At 28.3% G+C, this 18,752-nt stretch overlaps 1 protein-coding gene across 6 annotated transcripts in view; it reads left to right on the top strand.

Annotated features, from left to right (window-relative positions):
• The window catches only part of LOC142332286 (WASH complex subunit 5-like), a 49,344-nt gene that overhangs the window by 7,853 nt on the left and 22,739 nt on the right, over positions 1 to 18,752 (top strand). For 4 of the 6 annotated variants that reach the window (XR_012758246.1, XM_075378622.1, XM_075378623.1 and 1 more), the window contains 3 exons: positions 10,704 to 10,886; positions 12,486 to 12,597; positions 14,089 to 14,199. Coding sequence is in view for 5 of the 6 variants with exons in the window: in XM_075378622.1 (XP_075234737.1) it covers positions 12,591 to 12,597; positions 14,089 to 14,199 (118 nt within the window). In the remaining variant the exon portion in view is untranslated. Of the gene's footprint in view, positions 1 to 1,642; positions 2,061 to 10,703; positions 10,887 to 12,485; positions 12,598 to 14,088; positions 14,200 to 18,752 lie in introns of those variants that run through there. The other 2 variants (XM_075378624.1, XM_075378626.1) reach the window with 2 other exon arrangements.

Raw genomic sequence — 18,752 nt, 5'->3', positions numbered from 1 at the left:
AATTTATTTAATTGTTTTATAAGATCCTGCTATTGCGTAAGAGATTTATAAAAGCACTAGACTCTGTGTTAACAGAGTCTAGACGTTCGTAGTCGAACGTTCGACTTGAACGTTCGTAGTCGGTGGAGTGAGCAATGTTTACAAAACAACGAAAGCCGGCTAGACACAGCAGCAAACAACTTTTTTTTATTTCTTCATCACGCATTATTAAAACAAATATTCTTATCTGTTTTAAATAATTTATTAATTTTAACTAGCAGACTATGCTTCACTATGCTAGATTTCAGTATATATACTGTATACTATATATATACTATAGTACTATATGTATACTATAGTATATATATATATATATGAACACAATTGTAAGTTAGAAGCATTAACAAAATGATCATTACGGAAAAATACAAAATTTAACCTTTCCTTTTTACCCTTTCTCTCTTAACTTTTCCCTTCCCGCTTCCCAATTTTAATTTTATCACGTTCCCTTTTCCTTTTATCTCCCTCCCTCTTCCTTTCCCGTTTTCTCCTTCTTCCCTTTTTTGATTTTTTACTTTTCCGATTTTTCCCTGTATCGTATCATCTTTATCTTTTCACCTTGTACTGTTACTCCGAATCTGAATTGTTCTTTAACATCGTTTAAGTTTACACTCATGATGCGCTTCTCCATCTTCCCCCCGCCCATACGGAATCAACCGACACCGATAGTCATCGAAAGACACAAAACCACTTGTTTTGTGTCTTTATATTGTATATATTTTAAATACGTAATCAAGTTCAATATATAGTGCAATACAATTTTGCTATTAAGTGTTATTATATTTTTTAAATATCAAATCAGGAATTAAAGAAAAAAACAGTATTAATCTGTTTTAGATGTAACATGACCTCCGTGCTATTAGAGAGGTAGCTACTTTATTTATTTTACTTAATAAGAAAGTTATAGCGATGTTTTGTTTTCTAAAAAAAGCCACCCCATTTCCACTCCCATAGTCCGATTTTTCCCATTAACGAACTCGATCGAGATTTTGGGTAGTTATATTTTATGTATCAATTTGAAAGCGATTGGCGCAAAATTACGGCAGTTATCGTGTCCATAATATAAAATAAGTGAAATATATATATATATATATATATATACTTATGATATTTCGTACTTTAAAATATTTCAGTGAGGGCTTATTACTCCAAATTTTGTGGATTTTGGGCACTTTTTGTTCAGTCGATTGCAATCAAAAGGGGAGGTGTACAACTAGATGTTACAACAGTCCTAAATCCAAAATTTCAACAATCTAAGGCTAGTCGTTTTTGAGTTATGCGAGATAAATACGTACACACGTCACGCCAAAACTAGTAAAAATGGATTCAGGGATGGTCAAAACGGATGTTTCCATTGAAATCTGAAAACCGAAATTTTTCGCGATCATAATCTACTTTCTTTACTTCGTACAAGGAATTAAAAACTATTAACTCGAAAATTAAAACTAATGAATGCAGTAATCTATATTATTAATATAAGGAAGTAATAATAAATAAAAAACTAACATTAGTAAAATAAAAAGATGGCTCTGAACAAAATTTACTTCCTGTGATAACTTTGTACGTAGTGATGATTGTGTGAGGGAGTTGAGTGGGACAAGATAGCAAAATTTCTGGAATGTTCAGACTCTCGTCTTTCCATCTGCTTCGCGCCATAATTCGTCAACAAAAAAAGAACTGCGTGTGTCAAAATGTGATACGTTGATGAGACATTATATTTATAAAATTATTTATAATATTATTATTACCTGTTCCATTATATAAAGCAATGTAGATAAAATAAACCAAACTTATATATATATATATATTATCTAATCTTTTCTTTCTGATAATTTGTTAAATTAATATTACTGTTATTAACGATTAAAGTTGTCAAATACACCAAATAATATTTATTTCTTTACGATCTGTAGCGTCGTTATTAAAGCCGTATCAAATTTTGTTTACTTACTCAGTATATTTAGCAATATTTTAAATGAATCTAAACGACCATTCAGAAAAGAATTCAACATGTAAACCGGGTAAGTTCTTTTAATAATAATATTTTATATTAAGAAAAGTAGTACGAAATTGAATAATGTGATTTGCATGTATGTTATATTAATTACAATGTTAGGTTAAGCAGTAATTATCGGAATTGTAAGGCTTTAAAAAAATATTATTTACAGCTTAATCAAATATATTTTAAATAAAATAAAATAAAATTTATATAGATTACTTATACATAATAAAAATAATTTGCTTTCAAGTAAGTACAGATACGATAAAAGAGAGGTTTCTGATTCTTTTGTAGACTAAATTTTTTGTATTTAATTTCTTTTTAAATGTGCTCTAATAATTGCTACTTATTAATTATTTCGGGTGTCAATATTTTATTTAAATTCTGTTTTTTGTTTTAAAAAAAAATTAGATTTCTGTTAATAACAAAATCTTTTATCTGTGTCTGCATTTGATGATTAATAAATTAGCTATGTATTTTAAAAAGGTAAAATGGCCTTTATTGTTGCATGAAATACTTTTAAATATTTTCTCGCTTTTTTTAAACTTACATTGATGTGTTTTGCAGATCAAAACGGTCGGTTTTTATGTTAGATGGTCATATTTATTATTAATTTTTTTTTCAACAAACATTTATTCTGATTTTTTAAAATATTTTTTATTAAGCGTGATAGCTTACAACATAATAAATGAATGCAACTTTTAAAATTCACCTGCATGATTAGCTAAATAACATAGCCATCAGTACATAAACAGGTAATGATGAGGCCTTCAATTATTTAATTTTATGTAATATTCAGTATGTATAAATATAATTACAACTAAAAAAAAGATCCATATCATTTTTTTAAACATCATGTCTCTTTTACTTTCTCTTCAAATACTTCATTTCTAATACTATAACCTCACGGGATACTTTTCTAAACAAAACATACTGTTATTACCTGTTCAATTCACTATTCTAGAATACGTGTTTGGTTCTCAGTGAAGATTTCCTCATCATTCAAAAATAATATTCATTATTTTATCATTGTAACTAGTCTCTAAGCTCAATCAACTTGTATAGTTCTTTGTACTCTCTTCTCTAATTTAAAAAAAGTTTTACACATACTGAACACAAACCAAAACTCACCAGCAACAACTTCACACATAAAGCTGTAGATTGTAAACTAGGTAATAAATCATGTAATAAGTGATGTTAGTTCAATGAATCTTGGTAAGCAGTCACTAGTTAAGTGGCAATGTAAAATCCCATAGGTTTATTATCATTTATAATGTTTCTTAATGGAAAGTACCCGTAAAACATATACAAATGTACCCACGGCAAAAACTTAGGATTATCTTCAAACTTAATTGTTAAAATATATACAGCAGCATTTAAAAGTAATATAGTTACTGTTTGTTTATAACGATTAAATATTAACAACAAATTATTCCACTTCACTGAGAATATCTCGGGTAATGTAATAATAAAATTTATAAGTTAAAAAATAATAAAATAACAAAAAAAATACAAAATAATAAGTTTGAAATTAATACAGACCTACACAGGTGAAATTCTAAACCACAATAAGGAAGTATCAAAGGTCTCCCGACTAGTTCAGTATACTCTCCAATAACATCACTTGGTGTTCTTATATACACAATATATATTCTTAAACATTTCTTTTAATTCTGATATGAAATATCTGATTTTTATGAAAATTATTTTTAAAAAAAGAAACTATGCAATTTTATTAATAGGAATATTATTTTAAAGTAAGTAACTTGATGAAGTAATTTGAATAACCAATATTTTAGTATTAAATAAGTAAACAATATTTGCCAACCCCTACTACTTTGCAATATAATATTTACCAGTGAAAAAAAAAATTAGTCTTAAAAATTATTTAAAATTACAGCCAAATAAACAGACTTCTCTTTTTATTGTTATGAACTTTTATAATAGTACGCTCGCACAACACAACACACACATGGGCGTGTGCGGGCATGCCTAAGATGGATGACTCATTATGGAAAGAGATAAATTATAGAGCTTTTACAGTATCTAACGTTTTGAATGGAGCCTGGATGATGAATACACAAGATCTGTAGTTTTATAGTAGTGGGTACTTCAAATTTCTCTCAAACCTTTAAAACAGTGATTCCCAAACTGTGCGCTGACACCCCAGGGCAGCCACAGCCTCTTCACAGGGGTGCCACAAAATATTGTAAAAGCTTTATAATTAACTGAACCAAGACATTTATAATTATTAATTTAATGTTAATAAAGTAAACGAATAATGAAGATTCATGAGTTTTATTTATTTTTATTTCTTACTTTCATGCGTAATCATACTTTCATTTAAGGTAGGATGCCCTGGAAAAATTTTAATTGAAAAAGGGCGCCATGGAAAGGGGGCCATGACGCAGAAAAGTTTGGAAACCACTGCTTTAAAACATAAAACAGACCCAAAGCTATTATGATGCCATAAAATTGAAGTTTTACTTTATCTCTACATTAGATTATTTGTAATAAAGCCAACTAGGGCACATAAAGGTAATTTTTTTTCTATAATTAACTTTTAGTCCCACCCAATTCCTTAACTGTTAAAATATAAAACTGGAACCTTTTTAATATATTCTCTGACAGAAAATTAGATTTTTTGTAAGATTATGAATTTTACATAACTATAATAAATTTTTGATACAGATTTTTAAAAAAACGTTTGTTCCTATTCATCAAATTGAGTGTATTATTTAAGTGAAAACCAAACATATAAGAGCATTTAAAAGCATTTTCCAAGCAATAATTTTTCCCATTTTATAAAATGTAGCACCATTGTAACCTGTGTTTTTTAAGTTACGAAAAAATTTGACTTTAGAATGATTTTATTTAAATGTTATTGGGCAACATATTATTTTTATTCATAAATGATTTGTCTACAGATTGTTTACAAAATTGATAATCTTGGAATTTGAAATTTATTTTTTTTATTAATAAATGTGTGGTCGACTCTTTGAAGTAAACTTAAATGTTTGTTACTTATGATTAAATTACTAAATTTTTGTCGGCTCTATTCTTACGGTAGTGAATTGATTTTATTATTTCGCATATTATGTCTAATTAATGTGGAAAAGACATTCACCATCAAGGGAAAGAAATTATACACAATGTTTTTAATTACATGGCAGGAGAAGGTGTAGTTGGAATGTTTGCTAGTGACCGAAAAAAGTTGTAGATCATGTTGCGTCTGCTGCAGGAGTTTCAAAAAGAACAGTTTAATGAATTATTTCGGAAATCGCTTTGGGAAAAAATTAATTTCTCCTCACAAAGATATAAAATGGAAAAAGGGAGTGACAAACCTGGACAGTTTTAATTGGAGTACCATACAACGTAAAGTGTTAAAGTTTTACTTAAATGAGAGTTGTTTGCCTTCTCTAAGAAAACCTACCATAAAACTAAAAAGTAATGGTGTATTTAATAAGCAAAAGTAGCTTGTGGACATTTTTGTTAAGCATGGATTTCAATCTGAATAGAATCAGAAATAACAGGACAGATCTTATTGAAAAACATGATATTCAGTACAAACGGTTTGTACTGAATTAAGTTGAAGAAGATGTAGATCAAGTTGGAGGAAGACCTCGTCTACGTCAATGGGACTTATATTTTAAGTTCTCATTGCCAACAGAAATGTTGGCAGCCTTCAAATGTGCCTGAATGTTTGGTAGTGCCAATTTCAACAGGAGAATAGGTAATAATTATCCACGCTGGTAATGAAATTGAATTTGTTTCTAACTGCTTGACAGTATTTCAACAGTGATAAAAAAATATCTGTTAATAAAACATAAAAATAATTAGAAAATAATTCTTCAAATGATAATATTAAACCAAGGAATCAGGTGCAACAATAATTGAAAATAAAAAAACAAAATGACATCAGTAAAAAAGATACAAACACCAGTAGTAATAAAACTAATGTTATCAAACAAAATTCAACATCTGCTGACTAGCAATTTAAAAGTTAAATAACTCACTGTTGGTATAGTACAGAAAATTTTAATTGATAATAATAAACTTGATACAACAATTTATTGAAACAATTGATGAAAATGTTGATAGTTTTTGTATTTTTTGATACTTTTTAATCGTATTAGAATTTTCATAAAAAAATCACAAATATCTTGAAAATGGTCGGTCCTAGCACTCTGAAAAATTTTTTCTGCCTCCCTGTACAATACACTCCCAGTGGTACCTGTCAGATGATAATATTTTCAAGTGCCCCGGGGCACTGTTTGAAAATTGGAGAGGGGGTGCCACAGCAATATCTTGGCAACCGCTCGTCCGATTTTCATGATTTAAACTGCGTATCTATCATCAGGTTGAGTGCTAATTGCTTAATGCATCGGGTACACTCTTGATGAACCGGATCTTGCTTATCCGGAAATTAAATTGTTTAGCCCTATGTTACGATTGCATTCATGCACTGTAAAACGTACCAACCCGATCTTTCACTAAATCCGCTCAAACCTGTGCACTAGTGCAGTTGTAAAGTATAAACTTATGAAGACTAAAAAGTGAAAATAAAAAAATATATAAAAAATGTTTTAAAAACCACTCTTAATGCGCTACAAGGTAAAAGATAATTAATTTTATGACAATAATTGTAGGGTGTTCATGTTTGCATCCCACTCTTTAGGCCATTCATCACATGTATGAAAAAAGTGGCAAAAATATCAAATTTTTAATTTGAAGCTATGACTTTCACATAATCTTACATATCACCATCAAAGCTTATTGTCATATCGATTCTGAGATACAGTCCTAAAATTATTTTTTACCTTTTAATGCATTTAATTTAAGAATGGTTTTAAAAATGTTTTTAAATTTTATTTATTTTACTTTTAGCATTTAAAAATAAGTTAGCTAAATATTTGTGTATTGTTTTATTCAGTTATGAATTTATTTATTTTTTATGTAAATATAAGACTAAAAATAGTTAAAAAAATTATGATGTGAATTTGTTTATTGATTGGAATAATATTTAGTATAAGAAATACTAAAAAAAATTTATAATGTATATATACTGTTAAATTTATTATACCATATATGTATATATATCTATTGTCTTCCATGATTAGCATATTATAGCCCCGCACTGGCTAGGCAACCATCACGTAGATCAGATCAGTGTCAATTCGGCTTGGACAAATTTCTTTTATCTTACCAAATTTTTTTTTAGAATATATATTAATATTCTCTTATAACTTCATCATATGATTAATTGTATTATTTTTATTAACTATTTTGATATTAATTTAATACGGTACATATAGTGAAAAGATTGGTTTTAGATGTGTTTTATGTCCGAGAAGTACCCATTTCTCTAAAAAAATATATGTTATGAGCTTAGTATATACTGGAACACTTACGTACATGTATATTTAGGAATTGCTTATCCATTGGATATGTGCTGAATGCACAGAGCTACACTGATTCAAACAAGTATCGTGATGTCATCCTGGCCCATACCATCACATACAGTGGATTCCTTTCAGACTTGCACACAAAATAAGTATTTCTCTTAGCCCAGATAACCACATTCCTGGCTCCTGAATTGTGTTAAATTGCATACCAATCAGAAAACAACTCTTGCTTAGAACATCATATTTGTGAATCGTACTAATCACAGGAGACACACTGTTTCATATCTCCATCTGATAATTCATTCACTTAGTGAAAACGGGGTTTTACATTCGTCTTTTTTAATGTGATCAGCATTGTTGATTGCATGTTTCAATTTTGGTTGTTTACAAATAAAAATCTATTTTTACCAGCAATAGCAACACATGTTTGAATTCAGGTTCTCTTTACATCTTTTAACACTGCTGGAATCAATATTCTGTATGACTTTAAGAACAGGATACCAACTGCAGTAAAGAAGTTATTTCTTAGGTACCAAAATCCTGCGCACCTTTCAAAACAGTATTGTATGTTAATTAAAGGGAGGGGTATGGGAACTTCTAAGAGGTTCTGTAGATCTAAAAGAAGTAGTACTATTAAGGGAGGGGTATGGGAACTGCTAAGAGGTTCTGTAGATCTAAAAGAAGTAGTACTATTATTTGCTGCTTTATATTATCCTCCCTGTTCTTTCTTATGGATATGACTTGCAAAGCTCCTGAGGTACAAGAGGTACACTTCTGAGGTGTTTTCTGATGAATAATTGTATTTACTGTGGTGAACAAGCGGCTATTTGAGGCAAATACTAGTTGCATTTTGGTAGACTTGTCACTGGTATAAAATAGAAGAATATTTAGGTTTGGCTCGATGAAGATGGCTACAGGAAACCAGTTACTCTTACTTTCCCTTATAAATATATCATGGGATGTTGATATTCTTAAATTGATACTGACATCTGACTTGTATTAGGTTATCTACAGTTGTTATGGAAAAATATTTAAATTGATTATTTTGACAATAAACTTACTTATTTTTTGCTAAGGTTATTTGTTCTCAAAGTTAACTTTAAAATATTATGAGAATAATGAATCATTAAGTTATAGTATTATCTTGTAACAACGTGTAGATTTGATAAAACTCAAATAAAATTTTCCCTCTAAACTGGACATGGTACAAGTATTTCTTTATGGCAGAGGTTAGCATCTGCTGGGATTTATCCGAAACGCACTTAGCTAATTAGGGTTATTCAGCCATTGGATAGGAATCCCTGATCAGGTCTACAGCCTGTTTTCTCTCACCAGATCCAAGAATGCAGTGTATATGTCAGTCCTAAATTCTTCGGTATGAGCATAGGAAATACACTAACAGAATATGGTATGCTAAAAAGGATGACAACCCATAAAAAAATTGCAACGCATAAAAAAATAACCTCACTCAAATGATACCTTCAACAAAACTCTAGTTAGCAAGAATGTATCCTGCCAATAACCCTATGGGAGATTAGAGTAATTTTATTTAGAATGGAAGTATCACATTATTTATCAAATTTATATTGATCAGCTGATATATTTCATAAAAAATATTGCTTTTCCTTGTGAGATTAAAGAGCACCATAATAATAATAACAGTAATAATAATAAAAACAGCTTTCTACAGAATTATTTTGATGTTGCATGGTATGCAGAAGGATCTTGTCAAACTTACTTGTTCAGTTTCATGTATCTTTTCCTCCATATAAATAAGAATACTGTCTCGCCTCCTTCTTTATGTAAACTACATATAGTATTTAATTCAGTTGGCTCATCAACAGCTGATAGTTTCGTAATATTATTTCATTTTAATTTTTTTATTGTTCACTATAATTTATATCATGTACAAGTAAACATACATTTTCATAGTTCTATATTTACAACAATATATTGCAGAAAATAATTCATAATTTAATCACATATTTCAATGTAATAATCATTACAGTTAATTAAAGGTACATTACGACCGTAATCAATGAATTAATATTTAATAGTAAAAGTGAATCGGTGATACCAGAGTCAATCAGAAAATTTCACCATTTCCCATAGGAGGTTAACCTTTTCGCTAACCCTTTCTTTAAAATGTAATTAGTGTACTTTTGTGGTTTATTATTTTTTTTTACTAAATATGAACTAGTTTTATGGTGTACAATATGTAAAATTGATATCTATAATTTTGATTTTGACAATTTTAAAAGAAAAATATCAAATTTTTCACTTTGTATAACTTAATTTTAAAAAGTAAAAATGTTAAACAGAACTGATTTATGATAGTACTATGTCTACACTGCATTAACGAGGATGTTAATTATTCATATCTGAATCATTAACAGAAATTAATGATTTGGTAGAAGTGCATGATTAGCTGTTTTTGAACAATTGATCTTGGTGATAATTACATGAATATCAGATTAGTTAGTTTAGGAGAGTATATAAAATAGAGTATTGAGTCATTGAGTCAGCCTGTTTTAAAAGTGGAGAGTAATAATTTATGGAGTCAGTAGGATAGTTGTTGAGATATTGTCTTAATGTGCAAGTGCTATCCAAAAGTAAATATGTTTCGCTGTTGTTCACGAAGATGTGGGAGAGTGTCGCAATCTTTGTGACTAAATCCTGCTAGTTGTGTATGTACCTGAAGATGGAAAATAATATTTCTGAAAGCGCTTGAACATACTTAATTTGTTGGTAAGCAGAACTTAAAAGTATATTTTTTATATATCATATATACCAATGGGCCATGGTAATTAAAATTAACATTTTATTAATATTTTATTCTCTTCAGTTTTCAGGTATTTTGACATTACCAGTTAAGGGATTTGCTATTTTACTGAAGGTCCTCGTTTACTATTATTTGATGTTTTATGTATTTTTTATTTCGTACTTTTTTTATGCCTTCTGTTCTGCCTTTTACAGTTGTCAATGAGTAAAGATTAATACTTTTTTATTATTAACTTTATGCAGAAAACAGCCATGCTATCCTTTTTTCTATTATATAGAAATTTGTTTAACATTCATCTTATTCCTCTGTTATGTTAAATTATATTTAAATTTTATCTTAATATGTTGTACAAGGTTTATTTAATAGAATTTAAATATAATTTTTCTGTATATTAAAATAATTGTTATTTAAATTTTTATTACTCCTTTGTAAGTGATGCTTATTGGTGAAAAAATGTAAATTGGTTTTTGTTGTTTAGGTTGCCATGTTAACTCATCAGGTTTCTGTATTCACAGAAGGTGTATTACGTATGAAAAGCACTTTGGTTGGTATTGTTCGTATAGATCCTAAACAGTTATTGGAAGACGGTATAAGAAAAGAATTGGTTCATCATTTGGCAACAGCACTTCATAATGGTCTTATTTTTAATCCAAAAGCCAAGGTATATATTAGAATAAAACCCTTCATATATTGAAATCTGAACTACTTGGGTGTCTCTCCAGTTATCAAAATTTATCACCTGTTATGGAAACTTGGTCAAAATTCCAAAAATTAGTTAAAAAAATTATAAAAAAATTAAAAATTAAATTTTACTGTTCCATGAAATCTTTTAATAAAATTCACCTACAGCTTGTAAATCATAAAACTACCCCGCAAAAGATTGTGAGAAACAATCTCCATTTAATGTTTCAAAGCCTTTCTGTGAAGGTGTTAATACAGCTCTATTTGCTTCCTCTTTTTACTTGAAATTTTTTTGCTGAAATACATCCTGAGCATATATGAGCATATAAAAAAACGTTTAGCAAGAGGAAGCAGGTTTGATCTGTTATCCTATTTTTTTATTTTTGTAAAAATTGTTTTTTGAGCTTGTAAATGCTAAAAATCTACCTTTTTAATAGTTTGTTCAATAATTGTTTTGAGTAGTTTACTTTATTCAACTCCACTGGTATTTCAGGTTAAAAAATTTTATAAATTTCTAAGATCTCAGTGATGCAAATTCTGATTTTTTGTTATAAGTTCATTCTTAATAAACAGGTTTTTCTTTGTCATTTGTAATGTCTTTGTAAATTTAGATAATGTGCACAAACTGAAATAATATTTTCAGAGAACAGAGTCGGTTTGTTCTTTGAAAATTTTCTATTAAATAGCAGATATCTAAAAAATAATTTACCTAATTTTGATAAATAAAAGGCAAAATAAAATTCAGTCTTTACAAATTTTGATTTTTGTAAACTGTGTAGGTATCTCTTACAAGGCATCCAGTAATGGATGATGTTGAACCAATAATGGATGAGCAGTATTTCTCATGCATTAATTTATACCTAAAACTATCCTCAAATTTAAGTAAAAACATTTGCAAAAGAATAATTTTGATTTACTCTTAGGTAGTTTTGTTTTTAATCAAATCAAAGTATATAGAAACATGATTATACATTGACATTGTTGCATATGAAGATGTAAATATCTAATAAATTCTTGGTTTTTAAAAACATTGTTCTTGTATATATAGAAACTCAATATTATTTCTATCTTAGAGTGCCAGTTTAAATATTTGTACTAAATTAAATTAAATATCTGAATTTATTTTTATGAGAATAAGTTCAATTAAAAAGAAAACTCAAATAGATTGACGGTCATAAAAAAAAAGCTAAACATTCCTGTATCTATATTTGTATGAAATATTTTTCATACGTTAAGACAAATGTTCTAAAGTATGAAAATACTCTAATTTTTCAGTTGATATAAACCTATTTGGGCTTTCAATAATATCTCTAAAAGCAAGTTGCTGATTTTTCCCTAAACCAGTAGATCAGTAGTGTTCTATTCTTCAATTAGCCACAAATAATGAAAAGTATGTAAACCTCAGTGCGAATTACTTTTCCTAGAGTTTTTATGGGAATTTCTTTTGTTAAGATTTTAGGGAGAAGTGCTTCTCCACAACTCCCTTGCTCTGTAAAAATTTAATGATAATAGTTATAAAAAAAAATAATCTCTAATTATTTATTGCAATTTTTCACAGTGACTATTTATTTGTCTTTAGACTAGTGAATTGGGTGATAAGTTAAAACAATTAGGAGAAATTATGGATGGACATCGTAGATCCTTTGAATACATCCAAGACTATATATATTTATCGGCTTAAAATATGGCAGGTAATTGAATTAAACTTATTTATTTACTACTCTTATTTCATATAGTGTGTAATGTGTATTGGGTTAAAATGTGTCTAATTTAACTTGAAAAATATTTCATTAATACGTAGTGCTTAATTTTGGCAATAAATTAAAATTGCTAGCCCACAAATTCATTCATATGGACTAATATTTACTATTATTACTGTTACTAATTATTATTAATATTTACTATTAATTATTGATGTAATGCATTTAAAATTATAATACAGTAATATTATGATTTTTTTTGTTGTTTATGACATCAGATAATCGATAGTCACACATATCCTCATGTATCTAGTACCACATGTTTGGCTGAAAGGACATGGACATATCTACCCTTAGACAACATTACCCACCAAATTATTTATTACTCTAATGCTTAGAGAAACATAACCTTAAAATATTTGTTTTTTTTAGTTTCTCTCCTTTCAATCACCTTTTATGTCAGGTAGGAGAAACACCAGAGAAGTATCCTGTTCTTCTATGGGGGAATAATTTTTTTTATTATTTCAGTTTTTGTTTTGAAATTTATTTTATTGTTTTATGGAATTTACGTAGAGCCAAACCAGTATTCTGGTTTATAACTTATGCATGTTATTCATGTTGATAACTTATTAAAATAAATAATTTACATAATGTATGTACATTATGTAAATTATTTAATTTATCTATCTTCTTTCCATCCATTATTTATATTTTTGTATTTTATGATTTTATTTATCGATGTGTTCCAGAAGTTTGGTTGCCATATGCAAATAATTTATTTTAGACAGGTAATCTTTTATGAAGGCATTGAAATCCTGTATTTTGAAGTTGTGTATGTAAAGACATATATTAGTATTTTTACATTTGACAATTGTAATTTTTAATTAAATAAACATTTGCAAATTATCTGTTATTTTTTTCTTAGGGTTTTTCATTTGATATTTAAACAACTGTTTTTTTTTTTTTTTTATCAAAAACAGTATAATATCTGAAATTGTTAGGTTCTTCAAGTAGATTGTCTTTCATTTGGACAAGTGATTAATTATACAGTATGATTTGCAAAGAGTATAACAAACTTTCAGGAGATGTACTACTGGTGAAAATAAAGAAAAAAGTTGTATGAACATTGGTTTAGAATTACTTTGTTAATGAATGTCGATTGGTGAACGATTTCGCCCTGATCTCTGTGCCTTCCTAAAATTAAGCTAGACTATTGCTCAGGACCTAAATTAAGAAGTAAATTTAATAGTTTTATATAAAGTCCTACCTGAAAGATTTTTTAAAAAATAGTTTCATAACTATATTTTTAATAGTTTTTGAGAAATCTGTTGTAAAAGATAAAAGATTTATAATCAGCCAAATCAACATTCTGGCTGATAACTTATGCATGCATATACTTTAGGTAATTATTTAATTTATCTATCTTTATGTACGTACTTTATCTACATTTTTATAATTTTGTGACTGTTTGTCTTGTAACAGAGTTACAAAATTTTTTAAGTACTCTTCAAAAAGGCATTTTACGGGATAAAGCATGGATTGATAATTTGTCAGCTGCTGCTAAAGTACTCAGCCCTAATACTGCAAACATAAGTTAGTATTTATTAAGTTTTTTAATTTATTTAAAATTTTATAAAGAATTTCTCATTTTTCTTGGTCATCAGTCATATTTTTATCAGTTTAGTAATTTTGAAAGAATGATAAACCTTGAAATGCTGCCATTTGAGGTTCTTCGAAGAACACCTCAAAATAATAAGAAAATTGGATTCTTTGCGTATAGAATGATGATTATTGTGACATAGCAACTCAAATTATTGTAAATGTTATCAAGAACGGTTTTTTACTTAAAAGACAATTGTTTAATCCTTATATGATACATGTGAAAGGAAGGAATAACTGCCAGCCAGCAGTGTAGCACCAGATAGTGTTTTTAGATCAGCTTATCTCAATTTAATTCCTGTCATTTTTTTTTCTACACTTTGTTATCAAATTTTTTATGTCAGTCTTATAACTACTCTGCATTTCCCTGTGCATATAAAAATCTGAAATAAATATTAAGGCAATATTCAACAAACTCTGATAACTCATTTAAATTTCAAAGCAATATACAGTAAAACTCATACAGTAAAAACTAGGCATTATTTGATAAAAACATAATGAAGTTGTTGAAAAGATTGTATTTTTTATAACTAGTTAAAAAACTTTCATTAAAATTCTTACAAAAGTTTTTAATCTTTTCATCGTTATAGTATACCAGATTATTTTAGATGCTTTATACAATTGATGTAGCGGTTAATATATGATTGCTATGAGAATTGGATATTATTATGACTTTGTTGAAAACAGTTGAATATGTGGTTCTTTTACGAAACTTATTGGCTAATAAATGTTGATAATAGTTGTTGTATAGGTCCTCTGTAAGATACTGACTGCCTTCATAACATTGCAAGTTCTGTAATTCAGGAATGCTTCAGGAAATAACATCCTAAAACTGAAGGTTATAAAATAATTATGAAAAGTAGTCCTGTGGCTAATTTACAACTAACTAATGTATGTACACTTCTGAGTGCGGTTTCCCTGCACTGGTTATTGCTATTTATTATCAGTTAATGACTATCTGTTGCAGTCGGGGCTAGCTAAATAAAATTTACATATTAGAACATGCAAATAATTTACTTAACTTATTGATTTTATTCTATTATAAAACTGTATAAATTATTTAATTAAAATATTTATTCGCATATTTTGATAATATAATAAGCAATAATATTTTTGCAAGTCATTATCTGTCGCATTCATCAATGTTTTTGTAACGATCATTAAATATAATTTTTATAATTTCTTTTTGTACTGTGACCTTATTCAGTGTGTGTCAAATTTAATCGCTAACAAAAATTTATATTATAGATAAAAACATAATTTAAGCTTTTAGATTATTATTGTAGCTGTTGTATATTATTACTTTATACAGAGTTATACTTAAGTTTGGAAAGAGCTTTGTACTGCATATCTAAGAGGTATTTGGAGACAGAAAGAAATGGGGTTTTTGATAGTTAAAAAAAAGTCTGCATTATGATGGGTGTTTTATTTTTGTCCCCCATCTTAGATCTTTATTTTTTTTTAGGTACGAAGGTCGACATATAATGTGTGATTTTGATTTAAAATTTTATGAGAAAAACAATGGTGAAACCTGCTTTTCTGTTACCTTCATTATCGAGTTATAAGCATTCAAGTTGCAATGAAAGAAAAATCATGTTAGTTCACTTTTATTGCATTTTACATTCATAATGCATACAATAATGAACTTTATAAACATTACTATAATATTAATAATAATAAAAAACAGTAGCTAATAATTAACAACACAACAACAAATTAAACATTTATATCGACTGATATTATTTCCTAAATAAAAATTAACTTCCAGTGTTAATATCAGCTGATATTTGTTATTTTTTTGTAAATGAAACAAGTCAACTGGACATACTTACTTAGAAATGTATTATAAATTTAGTCGAGTAAATCAGCTGTTAATTTACAACAATGCAGTTTGTATTACATTGAAACAGTGCGACTTATTAACTTCTCATTTCACCTTTTACTTCAACATACTTTGGTATAGCAAAATTTGATAGAAAAAATTAAGTTGTAGGCCTAGGGGTTCAAATTTGTTTTTCAGTGAAAGTTATATTAGTAAGTTATATAAGTTATATTAGTTTCCTCATACATTTATTTAGTTTTATCAAACACTAAATCTTCAAATAATAACACCTTTAAGTGAAACCAAAAGAATAATCCTATAGATGATGATCAGGGACAGTGACAGAGTTCAGCCTTTACAAGAAGTATGAGATTTATTTAATAATAGATTTCCAAAACAGCGGACCAATAAGTAAATCAGTTGCGATCAAGACAGTACAGCAATTTGAAGAAACCATTACTGTAAAGAATTGTCCTTGCACCAGTAGACCAAGAACTATCACAACCAATGCAAAGTCATTAGATATATCAAAAGACCTTCATTCATCGATTCGGAAAGCTATTATCCATGACATGACATCAGTTATTTTTCAGTTCAAATAATTCTTAAAACAAATAAATTTCACCCTTATAAACTACAGCTGGTGCAAGAACTTTTGGAAGTTGTTTTGGACCGCAGAGTTGAGAGTATTGTGATATTGTAATACAAAAATTAGATGTACTAAATTTTTCCAATTCAATAATATTTACTGAAGTGACTTAAGTTAAATGGCTATGACAATAAGCAAAACTGTCGATATCAGAGCGATAATAATTTCAGTTGGATGTTAGAAGCTCATACCCAGCATCCTCAGAAAGTTAACATTTGGATTTGGACGGGAATCGGCGATCATTGTATCATAGGGCCTTTATTTTAGTTGACAATCTTACAGGAGATGCTTACTGCAACTCATTAGCCAATAGGATTTTACCAAATATCTGGGAAAATGTCTGATAAGAATTAAATAATAACGTATGGTTTCAGTAAGACAGTTAACCACCTCATTATTATCTTAGGGCATGGCAAATTTTAAATGAACGATTTTCAAATCACCGGGTAGGTTTTAGAGGAGCCGTAGAATGGCCTGCCAGGTCTCCAGACTTGTCTCCTCGTGATTACTTTTTTGGGGGTACTTGAAACATATGTTTAGAAAACAAAACCTGCAGATATTGACAAATTGAAAAGAACAATTGACGAATCTGCTCGTGCATTACCAGACATAATACAAGTTATAAACAGATATTACTTGAGGATAGCACACTGTCAAGCTGTAGAGAGGAAGCATTTTGAACATATATTGTAGAATGGGTATGCTTTCAAAATTTATTTCATTAGTAATTTACGATCGAAAACATTTATTTAAAATTTTAAAATAAATATTGTAATATTTATTACAGTAAATAATATCAGTTTATATAGCCTTTTGATATATTGTGCTGTTAATTATTAGTTATTGTTTATTATTATAAATATTATACCTTTATTTAAAGTTGTATGCATTATGATTATAGGTAAAATGCAATTTTGTTACATTTTACCTCATTTTATTGTTAACATGATTTTTCTGTCACTGCAAATTTGATATTTTAAAAAATGTAAAAACCAGTTTTTAGCTAAAAAACCCTTTGATTTTTTCAAATGTTGAGGGTGTGAAATGAAAGGTAGTCTATGCTGTATACCTAAAAACATCTTGTAATATTGCTGTTATCTCTCTCCACTTCCATATCTGAATTTATCAAACCTATTGTTTCCCTTAATTTTCACTTTTCATCTTCCAAAAAAAAAAAAAAAATGTATGCTTTTCCTGCTTACTATTAATAACAGATGGTACAACAGGAATTTCTAATTAGAAAATTATATGAGGGTTGGTTGAAATGCGATGCACAGTTGCATATAAATTGCAAATGAAAAGAGATAAGCAAATGGAAATCAAACGAATATGATGCAAAAGTACATTTTATTTGTTACAAAAACGTACATTCATTTTTCTGTAAAATGCTTCTTTTATGTAGTTACCATTTACACTTTCTCCCATTGGTGAATCAGTTTTCTTATTCTGTCAATGAAGAATACTGACTTGATGGCCTTTACTTGATTCAAAGTGAAAATTGGAGGGTTCCAAATCTAGTAAAAACAGAGGGTGTAGAAATAGATTCAAACTTCAATTTTACAAGAGGCTTGGAGTTTCAGTGTGGAGTTTGGTGTTTCATTTGGCAATAGGAAACTTCCTATTGCCAAATGATTGACTTTTTGAATTTGGTGAATCATCATATCAGTCTTATGATGTTACTGTTATTATTCCATCCCACTGTGATGACACAGATGAGGAAAAATTTCACCCAATCACTTTTCGTTGTTAAAAATTCAATCTCTGCGTGTTGTTTTAGATGCGTTATCATAGCAGGCATACTCAACTCCATAACAATGGGGATTGATAGAAAATGAGAAGGAGAGGAGAAATTAAGTTCTCCTGTTCCAGTATTATTACATTTCAGCTGCTCCTTGCATATACTTTTTATGAATTTATTTTCATGAATGGTGGATAGATGATCATGTTTTATAAAAACCATGCAGCTATTTCTTCTTTTATATCACAGGAATACTTATGTGATTTCTTACATTTCAT

The sequence above is a fragment of the Lycorma delicatula genome, chromosome 11, assembly GCF_047948215.1.
Source record: "Lycorma delicatula isolate Av1 chromosome 11, ASM4794821v1, whole genome shotgun sequence".
In the NCBI taxonomy this organism is placed as follows: Eukaryota; Metazoa; Arthropoda; class Insecta; order Hemiptera; family Fulgoridae; genus Lycorma; species Lycorma delicatula.
The sequence above is the reverse complement of the archived record's forward strand: the minus strand, read 5'-3'. Positions and strand labels throughout refer to the sequence as shown.